Consider the following 13,065-nt stretch of genomic DNA (forward strand, 5'->3'; position numbering starts at 1 on the left):
ACCACAACACCCAGCCATTTTTTTGGTTGCAGTTGTCATTGTTGTTTAGCAGGCCCAGGCTGGGCTCGAACCCGCCACCTTCAGTGTATGTGGCTAGCATCCTACTCACTGAGCTATGTGTGCCAAGCCTAAACCTAGTTCTTTTTAAAAGTAAAGGCCAGGGTGTCATACCAGTAGCCCATGGGCTGCAGGCTAATCTTGTGAGGGCTCTTATTATCTGTGGTGTCAGATATCATGAAAAAAGCACAGACTTTTTTATTTTTGCTAATCAGCTTTCCTTAGTGTTTGTGTATTTAATGTGTGGCCCAAGACAACTCTTGGTCCTCCAGTATGTGGCAGAGAACAAAAAAGCTTGGACACCCCTGATAAGACCTAAAAACACTACAAAGTGTTTTACTTTATTGATGCAGGTTAGTATATTTAAGCTGTTTCTAACTATTCTATATTTAAACTATTTCTTACTATTCTCTTTTTCAAAATGGTAAAATGAAATTTTATGAAATTTACCAAAATGGTAAAATTTTCTTTTCCAGCCTGTTATTTACTACTTAGTGAAATGGTGCTCATTGCCATATGAAGACAGTACTTGGGAACTAAAGGAAGATGTCGATCTTGCAAAAATAGAAGAGTTTGAGCAACTGCAAGCTTCAAGGCCTGATGCAAGACATTTGGTGAGAACCTGCCTTAGAAGGCTTTATACGGTCTTAGCACTTGTTTATTGAATAGATGTAATGTCTGTTTTGAATTTTTTATTTAGTCCCTGGTATCTAATTATTATAGTCTTTTTAATTGCTATATAATATCATATGTATATTAATTTAGCTATTATTTGTGAATGATCCAATTTTTGCTGTCACCAGCAGTGCTGCATTAAACATCAGGTCTTTGTACCTGTTTCTGTAAGATGATTTATATGAAATATAATTGCTTGGTCACAGTGTGTGTGCATTTGCAATTTTAATAAGTAATTCCTTTCAAATTTCCCTCCAGAAATGTTGCTTCTTTTAGCACTTCTACCTCATCTCTGAATTTATTTCTCCTTACACCTTCTGTTACATCACTTATATGAATGTCAGTAATACCAGTTCCAGCCCTCATCTAGAGTTACCAGTTTTTTCCCTTCGTTTGTTTTACGCTGCTAGAGTTATCAGTTAACTCTAGTTAACTAACCTAGTTAAAGAAATACCCATATTATGCCTACCTTTTCTTTTCTGTAAACCCATTATTTCTTCAGTAACTGTACAGTTTATGTTTCCATAGAGGCTTTTTTTTAAAGAAGAACCTTTTGTATAGAATATTGTTAGAGGCCTGCTAAACTAGGTACACCGATGTCTTATGGATTACATGTACCTGTCTCCCCACTCTCAAAAAAAAGAACAGAAGAAGCCTGAGTAGGTTACTGATTCTTTAGAAACCATAGAATTCTAGAAGATTATAGCAAATTGTGATATTGCTAATAATTATGTGTTTTACTTTCATTTCTTCTAAACAAGATTATTGCTATCTATTATTGCTATATCTATTGAAATTCACGTTAAGGAGACATTACAATTTTATTAAACATTTTTTTCCTGTTTTCTTTCAAATATAATTTGGTCATAGAAATTTGTTTCTTCACTACTATCCCATATTAAGTTGGCTAAAGAAAAAAAAATGAGTTTTTTTGGTCTATTAAGGAAAGTTTATATGTGAAAAGACAGAAGCAGATTACTTTTGGGTTAGCACCAGAGTGAGGAAGGCTGCCCTGATAAATTTGGATTTTTCTAAATATTCCATGGAGGAGACCATTGTTTTTATAATAATTATTTTCTGGTCTTTCTAATATTAGGTCTTCTTACTTTATTTTCCACTGATGCCCATACACTATTACTAAAAGCACGGTTGTTTACTCCTATTGTTTTAACTGCTAAATGCTATTCCTTGAACCAGAAAATAGAAGCTTCAACTAGTTCAGAGAAGAGTGTGTCAAGGGATGTTAGGAAAGGGACAGATTTTCATTTGGTGGTTGGGGAGGGTGCCTTGGTAGTAACCTGACCTTTAGCACCTTTGAGTGAGCTGTTTCTCCGGGTCATAGTTGTCAGTCAGAGGTGCACATTGGAATCTCTTCTGGAGCTTTTCAGAATGTACTAGAGATGCCTTAGGTATATAGTAGAGGTAAAGGGGACTCGGCCTCTACAATTAATCCCCTTAATTAATGTAAAATTGAGGCCAACGAAGCTAGACTGCTACAGGTAAATAATGGAGCGGGTGATTTTTTTTTTTTTTTGCCAGTTCATTATTAATTAAAATTGTATGGAAATCATATATTTTCAGAGATTATATCACTAAAATTTATCTCTGATCCAAAATGTAATATTAATGGTGATTGGATTGCTAAAAAGAAGCTATATAGGTCATGATTTAATATGGAAATTATTTTAAGAGTAGTCAGAATATTATATATTAATTTAAAGTTAATTGGATATTATTTAAAAAATGTTTTTGTTTAGTAAATCCTATTTGTACTAAGTAGCATCAGAACTTTATTATTTATTTATTTATTTATTTATTTTTTGAAAGACAGAGTCTCACTATGTTGCACTCAGTAGAGTGCTATTGCGTCACAGCTCACAGCAACCTCAAACTCTTGGGCTTACGCAATTGTCTTGCCTCAGCCTCCCAAGTGGTTGAGACTATAGGCGCCTGCCACAACACCTGGCTGTTTTTTTGTTATAGTTGTCATTGTTGTTTAGCTGGCTTAGACCAGGTACAAACCCACTAGCCTCAGTGTATGTGGCTAATGCTGTAACCACTAAGCTATGGGCACCAAGCCATCAGAACTTGAATAACCAGTTCTGTTTTTATTATACTGATAGCTTGTCTTGTTTTTAATTTACAGACCCTATACATTTACTTGGTTATCTTGATAATTTTTAGAAGTGTAATTTTGTTGATTAGTAACAGTATAATAGAATTTTAAAGTTGAAGACAATAGGAAACCTTTTGCTTGTTTCTCAAAAATTTATCGTACTGAAACCTAGACTCCTAATTTGGGGCTAAGATAATGGTATGTCTTCACCTATTTGGGAATATTCAGAAAATTTATGTTTTAGCTTTCAGGATAAATTTATGACAGCTTTTTATTGCTGAGAAAGAAAAATTATATTTGAATATATATAACTAATGTGAGTAAAGAAATTTTTACATGTAATGTTATACTTCTTTGCTTCTAGATTTCTTTTGAAGGAGAATCTCTATACCATGAATGTCAGAAGTGATATTATGGACATAAGTAGTAATTTGTATGGCAGATTGAAAATATGTGTGAGAGGCTTGGCGCCTATGGCTCAAGTGGTTAAGGTGCCAGCCACATACACCTAAGGTGGCGGGTTCGAATCCAGCCCAGGCCCACCAAACAATAATGGCTGCAACCAAAAAATAGCCGGGCATTGTGGTGGGCGCCTGTGGTCCCAGCTACTTGGGAGGCTGAGACAGGAGACTCGCTTGAGCCCAGGAGTTGGAGGTTGCTGTGAGCAGTGAAGCCATGGCACTCTACCCAGGGGGACAGCTTGAGACTCTGTCTCAAAAAAAAAGAAAAGAAAATATGTGTGAGAAAATCTGATTTACATCATTCATCTTTTTTGAAGATAGTTTTATTAAGATTGAAGTGACATAGCAAGCTGTGCCTATTTAAGGTGTATAGTTCTATAAGTTTTGACATATGAAAGGTCATATCAAAGGTCATGAAGTACTACTGTGCTCACATTTTCTCATCTGCCATTGTGCTCCTTCCTCATAAATCTTCCTTCTTTCTAGCCACTCCCCATTTCCAAGGAACTGTCATCTTCTTAATTGTCACCATCATCAGTGTTTTATTTTCTATAATTTTATATAAATGGATAGTATATGTTCTTTTTAATATGGCTTGTTTTATAAGCATAACTATTTTGACCTTCATGTTGACCAATTTTGATAATTGATCCCCCTTTTTTTTCTTAACCAGATTGATCCCTTTTTAATACAAAGTAGTATGTCATCAAAATTGGTTTTCTATAATGTTTTTGTCCATTCACCTTCTGATGAATATTTGTTGGCTATTAGAAATAAAGCTTTAAAAAAATCAAAAAAGGAAGCTGTTATGAACATTAGCGTAGAAGTCTTTATATAGATGTATGTTTTCATTTCACTTGACTCAATACCTATGAGCAAAATAGCTGAGTCATGGTATTTGTATGTTTAACTTTTTAATAAACTGCCAAACTTTTTTCCATCTTTCCATATTACGTTCCCACCAACAGTGAGTGAGAGTTCTATTGATTTACATCCTTGCCAAAACTTGATATTTTCAAGTCTTTTTAATCTTAGCAATTGTAATGGTGGGAGTGTCTTTGAGGTTTTGATTTGCATTTCCTTAGAATTAAGGATTTTGAGCATCTTTTCATGTGTTTATTTGCTTTTTATTCATCTTTAATAAAATACTTGTTCAGATACACTAAAATGTCTGTAAGTTGACCACCTAAGGGACTTAACAAACTGGTGAATATACAGAGGGGCCAACATAAGGAATGAGGCTGCTGAACTGATTACATACAGGTGGTGCATGTCCAGTCTATGAAAATTAGTCCACATAAGGAGGTGCTTAACTATGGAAATTCTGCCATAGTTTGCCTGTTTTTTATTGACTTGTTTGTTTTCTTTTCTTTTCTTTTTTTATTAATTGATAACTGTATATATTTATGCATGCATGGGGTACAGTGTAGTGTTTTCATATACAATTTGAAATACTTTCATCAAGCTGGTTCACATAGATTTTATGTCATTTGCTTTGTCATTGTGTCAAAACAGTTATATTCTAGTTCTAGAAAAGTTCACTTGACTTGTTTGTTTTCTTATTAAAACTTTAAGATTTTGGCCAACTGCAGTGGCTTACATCTATAATCCTAGCACTCTGAGAGTCTGAGGCAGAAGGATTGCATGATCTCAAGAGTACAAGAGCAGCCTCAGCAAAAGCAAGAACAAGACCTCATCTCTACTAAAACTAGGAAAATTAATGGGTATTCTGGTGGGTGCCTTGTAGTCTTAGCTACTCAGGGGCTGAAGTAGCAGGATCACTTGAGCCCAGGAGGAGTTGAGGTTACAGTCTACCTTAAGGCAACAGAGTAAGACTGTCTCAAAAAAAAACAAAGCTTTAAGATTTGTTTGCATATTCTAAATTCAAGTCCTTTTTTTGTTTGTTTTATTTTGAGACAAGAGTCTCACTTTGTCCCTTGGGTAGAGTGCTGTAGCGTCATAGCTCACAGCAACCTCAAACTCTTGGGCCCAAGCAATCCTCCTGCCTCAGCCTCCCAGGTGCCTGCCACAATGCCTGACTTTTTTTTTTTTTTTGCAGTTTTTGGCTGGGGCTGGGTTTGAACCCACCACCTCCGATATATGGGGCCAGCGCCCTACTCTTTTGAGCCACAGGCCCTGCCCTGCCTCACTATTTTTTAGAGATGGGATCTCATTCTTGCTCAGGCTGGTCTCGAACTTGTAAGCTCAGGCAGTCCACTCACCTGTGCCTCCCAGAGTGTTAGGATTACAGGTGTGAACGACTGCGTCCAGCCCCCCAAGTCTTTTATTTGATACATGGTTTGTAAATATTTTTTCTCAGCTTGTGGCTTTCCTTTTCACTATCTTAGCAATATCTTTTGAAGAACAATAGTTCTCAATTTTGGTAAAGTTCAGTTTATCTTTACATACTTTTGGTGTATGTAAGAAATCTTTATATAACTCATGTTCACAAAAACTTTTCTGCTTTCTTCTGGAAATTTTGTAGTTTTACCTAATATCTAGGTCTGTGACCCATTTTGAGTTAATTTTGTATGTATGGCTCAACGTTCATTTTTTGCTTGTGATTATCCAGCTATGATAGCACCATCTCTTGTGTTGAAACTCTTTTCTTCATTGAATTGCCTTACTAACTTTGTCAAAAATCAATTGACACCAAATACCTGTTGGTGTATTTCTGAGCCAGTTACTCTGTTCCACTGACCTTTTTTTCAATCTTTAGATCAATTCTATGTAGTCTTGATTCTGCAGTTTTTGTACATCTTGAAATCAGTGAGTTTAAGGCTTCCAACTTTGTTCTTTTCAAAGTCATTTGGCTGTTTCTGGTCCTTTGCATTTCCTTATGCTTTTAGACTTGCCTTATCAATTTTTACAAAAACCTTGATGGGATTTGGGTTGGATTATTTTGAATCTGTCATTCAGTTTGGAAAGAATTAATAACTTAATGTTGAGTCTTCCAGTCCTTAAACATGATATATGTGTATCTCTTATTTAGCTCCTTTTAGATTTCTGTCAGCAATGTTTTGTTGTTTTCATACACTGCTTTTATACAACTTTTGTCAGGCATATTACTAAATATTTCATGTTTTGGATGCTGTTTTAAAATGGGATTGTATTAAAAAATGTATTCATGCTTGTCGCCACAACATAGACTACAGTTTGCATGTATTGATATATTGTCCTTGCTAGAGTTACTACTTAGTTTAGTGTTTTGGGTACATTCCACTGAATTTTCAATGTAGACAAATCATGTCTTTGAATAAAAAATAGTTTTAGTTCTTCCTTTTCATTCTCGATAAATTTCATCTCTTTTTCTTGTTTGATTATACCTATTAGCGCTGGTAGTACAGTGTCGAATAGGAGTTGGAACAGTGGACATCTTTGCCTTATTCCTGATCTTAGGGGAAAAGCATTCAGTCTTTCACATTTATGACATTATCTTTGACTTTTTTCTTTCTTTTTTTTTTTTTAGACAGGGTCACAAGCTGTTGCCCTGTGGTGAGTGCTGTGTCATCACAGCTCACAGCAACCCCCAACTCTTGGGCTTAAGCAATTCTCTCTTTTTTTTTATTTGTCAGTAATAATAGAAAACTGGTAAAACTTAATAAGATGTGAGGTATTACTTTTGGCATAGAGTTTTCTGTTTTGGACATGTACCTGCAGAAACAGAGTGAATGCTGTTGTCCAGAACCACTTTGTCCCATCAGTCACTGTCTCCGCTTGGTCTGCTCCGGCTCACTTTCCAGCTGCCTTAATCACACGTGCCCAGACTAACACGGGGACTAGCACGTCATGGGTCCCTTGATTTCCTGGTTAGTTGCTCTTCACAATCTTCCATTGTAAAATCACCTTGCTAAGTTTATTCTCAGCATCTGTAGAGACAGATTTTGGCATTATTTTCAGTTACAATTCTCTTGCCTCAGCCTCCCAAGTAGCTGGGACTATAGGCACTCGCCTCAAGGCCTGGCTATTTTCTGGTTGTAGTTGTTTTTGTTTGGCAGGCCCAGGCTGGATTCAAATCCACCAGCTCTGGTGTATGTGGCTGGCACCCTAGCTGCTGAGCTATAGGCGCCGAGCCAAGCTTTGGCTTTTTCATAGAAGTTGAGGAAGTTCTCTTCTATTCAAAATTTTATAATAGTTTTTACATAGGTCACTAAGAAAGTTTTAAGCATATTAGGAATAGGTATTGAAATTCTACTACTATTGAAATTAGGAGTAGGTATTGATATTCAAATACTTTTTCTGCTCTATTGAAATTATCACATTCATTTTCAGTTTTAAACCCACCTTCCATTCCTAAACAAAACCCTACTTGGTCACAATGTCTTGGCCCTTTTATATACAGCAGAGCCTCTGTAGTTGAACACTTCCCTACACCTCCTTATGTTGACCTAATTTTCATGGACTGTTCTTACGTGTGTGGACCAGTTTGTTACAGTACCTTGGGGCATCACCAGAGGTTGTACTATATTGTTTGCTTCTACTTGGTAAAATTTTGTTCAGAATATTTGGATTTGGGTTTTTTTTTTTGAGGCAGAGTCTCACCATGTCACCCTCAGTAGAGTGCTGTGGCATCCCAGCAACCTCAAATTCCTGGGCCCAAGCAGTTCTCCTGCCTCAGCCTCCCAAGTAGCTGGGACTACAGGTGCCCACCACAACATTCAGCTATTTTTTGGTTGTAGTTGTCATCGTTGCTTGGCAGGCTTGGGCTAGATTCAAACTTGCCAGCTCTGGTGCATGTGGCTGGCGCCCTAGCCACTGAGCTACAGGTGCTGAGCCATGGATCTTTTTGATGAGGGATGTTGGTCTATAGTTTCCTTATAATGTCTTTGTCTGATTTTGTTATCAGAGTTTCATAGAATGTGTTGAAAAAAACTTTAGTTTTCTGAAAGAGTTATATAGGAACTAATTTGGTTTTTAAATGTCATGTTAAAATTTCATCATAACACTGTAGACTATTATGCTCCTAGGATTATTTTTAAAGCAATGCTTTTTGCCATGGATGAGATGTGTGGAATATTTAAACATTCGATATACATAATTTTTGCACACAGGACCGTCCTCCTTCTAGTATTTGGAAAAAAATAGATCAATCCAGGGACTATAAAAATGGCAATCAACTCAGGGAATATCAACTCGAAGGACTCAACTGGCTCTTGTTCAATTGGTACAATAGGTATGTAGTATATCTTAACAGAAAAAAATTTTAATGTGTTATTTTCTTTTTGTATGTGCCAAAATGTACTAGGTAAGATGGAACCTAATGTTGCTGTATTGTTGGTGTCATGAAGTCTTCATTATTTAAAGTGAGATTACCTTAGGAAAGTATATAAATGGCATTTCTGGTTTTTAACTAAAGAAATATTGCTTTCCTTAAATAGAAGAAAGTTGGTATGTTGAGTAATAATTAAATGTGAAATAACTTCTGAAACACCTTTTATGTTAAAGAATGTTATCCAGTTAACCATCTCTTGTTACCGTCTGCCAACAATTGGTTCTAGTTAGTGAGTTGTGAGAAAGATACACCTGTAGGAATTAGGTAGATTTTTGTTATTTAATGTAAGTCTTCAAAGAAGTAGGTCGTCAACAATTGATAAGAAATTGAGTGTAAAATAAAGGAATCTAGTAATGAATTACCCTATTCTTTTTTTCCAAGTTTTTCAAAATACTTTATAGAACATATCTCACATTCTTTGAGATGAAAGTATAGTAGTGTACTCAAAAGAGCAAATAAAGGCACTATTGTTATTAATAATAGCAAAATTTGATAACACTTATTTAAAATCATTCTTTTGTGGTTTTACTTCTCATGTATTTTTTTGAGTTTTTGTGTTTAGTAATGATAAGTCACATTATTCAGTCAGATGGAGTGAGAGAGGACCTTCAGTGCTCTTTCTCCTGGTTTATATTTTTGAAATGTTAATCATTATTTTTCTCAAGAGAAACATGCAGGTAAAGTAGTTAACAAAACATTTGTTTTTAACTTGTCTTCCCTCAGAACATACTTTCTCATTTCTTGCATAGCTTATTTTAAACTTGACCACTTTCTTCAAGCCCTTTCTCACAATTCTGTCCTATTCCCTCTGTGTGACTGCTTCACAAGAAACCAGGAGCATTGAAAATCTTGCCTTCCCTCAGAGCCCAGCCTGCAGATGTATCTGTCCACAGCCACTCTTCCCTCTGTCCTCCTGTATTAGAATCATTAACACTGTTAATGCTGGACCTCAGCTCTTGACATCCCATCTCACCCACTGTTCTCAGACCCTCCCTTCACTTATCCTTCTCTTTTATATTTTTAAGCCACTCTTAAAGATCATTGCCATCCTTCAGTCTATGAACAAATTTGGGTTTGACTTACCTATAAAAAGAAAAAAGAGACTGGGTGTGGTGGCTCATGCCTGTGATCCTAGCACTTTGGGAGGCCAAGGCGAGAGCATTTGTTGAGGCCAGTTTGAGACCACCATGAGCAACATAGCAAGATCCTGTCTCTACAAAAAAATTAGAAAAATTAAGTCATGGTGGCATGTGCATGTAGTCCGAGGTATTCAGGAGGCTGAGTTTGAGGTTGCAATGAGCTAGGATGGCACTATTGCACTCTAGCCTGGGCAACAGAGTGAGACCCTGTCTTAAAAAAAGAAAGAAAGAAGATAACTCTCCTCTAGCCTTTGCTTTTTCTTCTAGCCGCCTTGAGCCTCCTACCTCCCAGGCAGACTTGTGGGCAGAGCAGCCTGCACTAGCTCTCCTCGTTGCCTCAGCTCTTTCAACCTGTTGTAGCCTGGATTTGTTCCTGTCTCCTCTCTGTCTTAGTTTTCCAATCCATGGGATGTTTTTAGCCCTAATTTGCTTTCTCTGCTGTATTGGGTAATAGTTGATACTCCTTTCTTCTTTGTGGACTTCCTCCCCCATTCCAGAGCCCAGCAACTTCCAGAACGCAACTCTCTCTCCTAGCTCCCCAGTTCCTCTGTGACCCTCCCTTTCAGTAGTCTGCCAGTTGCTCTTCCTTCCTGCCCTGTAGGTGTGATTTGTTCTTGCTTCAGGGTCTGTCTTTCGCTCTCTTCTCATCTTACATGTTTGTTCTCCCTAAGCCATTTCTAGACCACCTCTAACTAAGTCTTGAACTTTCACCTCTCAGTCTTGAAAGCTGAGCCCAGCCTCATGCTATCTGATGCCTATTTCGGTGATTCTTTAAATATAGCATATGGCAAATTAATCATTTCCTTTGCTTCCATATCAAACTTGTTCTTCCTTTGTATTGTCCATCTTGGTTAATAACATGTAATTCACTTAGTCACCCAGCCTGAAATCTGGTTGTCATCCTCAACCCCATACATCTAGTTGCCCAGTGCTGGTAGGTCCAATTCATTCTAACTCATAATTCATTCTGGAATCAGTTTTCTTCTCTTAGTCTCTCTTCCCTTAAGACCAAGTGCCCATACTTTCCCAATTAGTGTTCCAACTTCTAGTCACCTCACCCTCTGATATCCACAATAGCAGCAGAGTAAACTTTAAAATACAAATCTAATCCTCTGGGGTTTCTTTTATGATTTTCAGTGATTCCCACTGCATAATAGAATGATGCCTAAGCTCTTTAATTAACGACCTATGTAATCTCCCTCCATTCATCCATATGAACAAACTTTTAGTACTTCAGTTGGTCATGTTCCTTGTACTCTTTACACCTCTGCTGTGTTCTCTGGCAAAATCCTACTCATTACTGACCTTTCTGAAGGAGGTCTTTTCTTATCTCTCTAGCCAAAGTTGCCACTTACTCTTTTGAGCTTCCATAGTAAACTGTACTGATAATTCTTAATTGGCCACATGTCATAATCATCTGTGGAGCTTATTTTTTTAATTACATCTGATTTGATACAACTCCACACATATTGAATCAGACAGAATATATAGACAGGGGAGACACCTGAGTATCTGGGTTGGTTTTTTTTTTTTTCAATCTTTTGTGAATTCTTTTAATGCCATGGTTGAAAACCAGTGCTTTATTTGTGCGTTTATTTATTTACATCTGCTTTTCTAATAGATGTAAGTCCCTGGAAGGCAGAGAACATGTTCTATTTCTTTTGTATCCCATCTTCTCATGCTGTCCTGAGAGATAGAAGGTATTTAATAAATGATTCCTGAATAAATAACATAGTTCATTTGCCTTGCTCTTGCCTCCTCACTATTTAAAAAGTCAAACATGGAATGGGTGGTGTTTTTATTGTGGAGCTATAAGTGTTTAGTTGTCCTTTTGCAGGATTATAATAAAATTATGATCTTGAGCCTACTCTGCACTTCAGCAACTTTTACATTTTTATGAATGCAAGTATTTCTAATTGGTCTCTGATTATTTTTGTATATTTATCTTTAAAAACATTGTAGTATACGATAAAACCCAACATATGTGTGCATAATATATTTGTTTATTTCAGACGAAACTGCATTTTAGCAGATGAAATGGGTCTTGGAAAGACCATTCAATCAATTACATTCCTCTACGAAATCCTTCTGACTGGTATAAGAGGACCTTTCCTGATTATTGCTCCACTTTCTACTATTGCAAACTGGGAGAGAGAATTTCGTACGTGGACTGATATTAATGTTGTGGTTTATCATGGGAGCCTGATCAGTAGACAGATGATACAGCAATATGAGATGTACTTCAGGGACTCACAGGTGTGTTATTGATGATTTTGTTTATTTTTTGAAAGGTCAGGACTGAAAAAGGTAATCATTATATACCAGATATTTTCTAATTTAGAATAAGTTTTGATTGTCTACTTAAATCTTAGTTTAAGCTATTTTATTAATCATTTTTATTTTAAAATAAGTTTCAGTAGCTGAAAAGAATAATGACAAAAGTCAGTTTAATGGTCTGGAGCACTACAGTGAAGTATGTTGATTTTATAAATATGTAAAATCAATCATAGTTTTTAGTTTCTAAACTAGAATATTTTACTAATTGTTTTAAAATAGACATTAGACTTATTTTTAGAGTAACAACTCATTCTTTGAATCATCCTTCAGCTTTTTCCCAACATTTTAAAAAATTTAAATCTTCAGTGAACACCATGGGTTTAAATGCCTATTGAGGTGAGAACATAGGTTCTCTTTCTTGTTCAATGAATTTTTATTTTGAACTTCAAAAAAAAAATCATTTGTTTCATTTACTAATACAGGCATATCCCAGCTTCCCCCCCGTGGGATTGGTTATTTCAGTCATTATGGTGACTGCATGGTTTTGCTCTCTCCTGTACTGAAGAGACACGTTTTCTATTTTGCTTTGGCCACTTACTCTTCAGGAAGGTATTTCCTATTTTTCCTAAATACTCAGACCATAAAACAAAAAGAGGACAACTTTTATAGAATTTTCTAACAGAATGTTAACGCTAGAAGACATAAAGTACCCATTTGCATTCTTTTTTTTTTTTTTAAATACAGAATACCCTTGGATAAGACATAGTCTTGAATGTTAATATGAACCATTTTAGAGAAAAAAATCTTTATTAAGAAAAGGCCGGGTGCATTGGCTCACACCCGTAATCTTAACACTCTGGGAGGCCAAGGCAGGTGGATTACTTGAGCTCATGAGTTCAAGACCAGTCTGAGCTAAAGCAAAACCCAGTCTCTACAAAAAGTAGAAAAACTGAGGCAAGAGGATCACTTAAGCCTGAGAATTGGAGGTTGCTGTGAGCCATGATGTCACAGCATTCTACCCAGGGCCACAGCTTGAGACTTTGTCTCAAAAAAAAAAAAAAAAAGAAA

The 13,065-nt window shown here is 36.3% G+C and overlaps 1 protein-coding gene across 8 annotated transcripts in view; it reads left to right on the forward strand.

Moving 5' to 3' along the window:
- Nucleotides 1-13,065, forward strand: part of CHD9 (chromodomain helicase DNA binding protein 9) — a 226,048-nt gene that overhangs the window by 122,924 nt on the left and 90,059 nt on the right. For all 8 annotated transcript variants that reach the window (XM_023514745.1, XM_012806860.2, XM_012806861.2 and 5 more), the window contains 3 exons: nt 534-671; nt 8,361-8,482; nt 11,733-11,976. In XM_023514745.1, coding sequence (XP_023370513.1) covers nt 534-671; nt 8,361-8,482; nt 11,733-11,976 — 504 coding nt within the window. The remainder of the gene's footprint in view (nt 1-533; nt 672-8,360; nt 8,483-11,732; nt 11,977-13,065) is intronic.

The sequence above is a fragment of the Otolemur garnettii genome, unplaced genomic scaffold, assembly GCF_000181295.1.
Source record: "Otolemur garnettii isolate 467f Iridium unplaced genomic scaffold, OtoGar3 scaffold00058, whole genome shotgun sequence".
Classification (NCBI taxonomy): domain Eukaryota; kingdom Metazoa; phylum Chordata; class Mammalia; order Primates; family Galagidae; genus Otolemur; species Otolemur garnettii.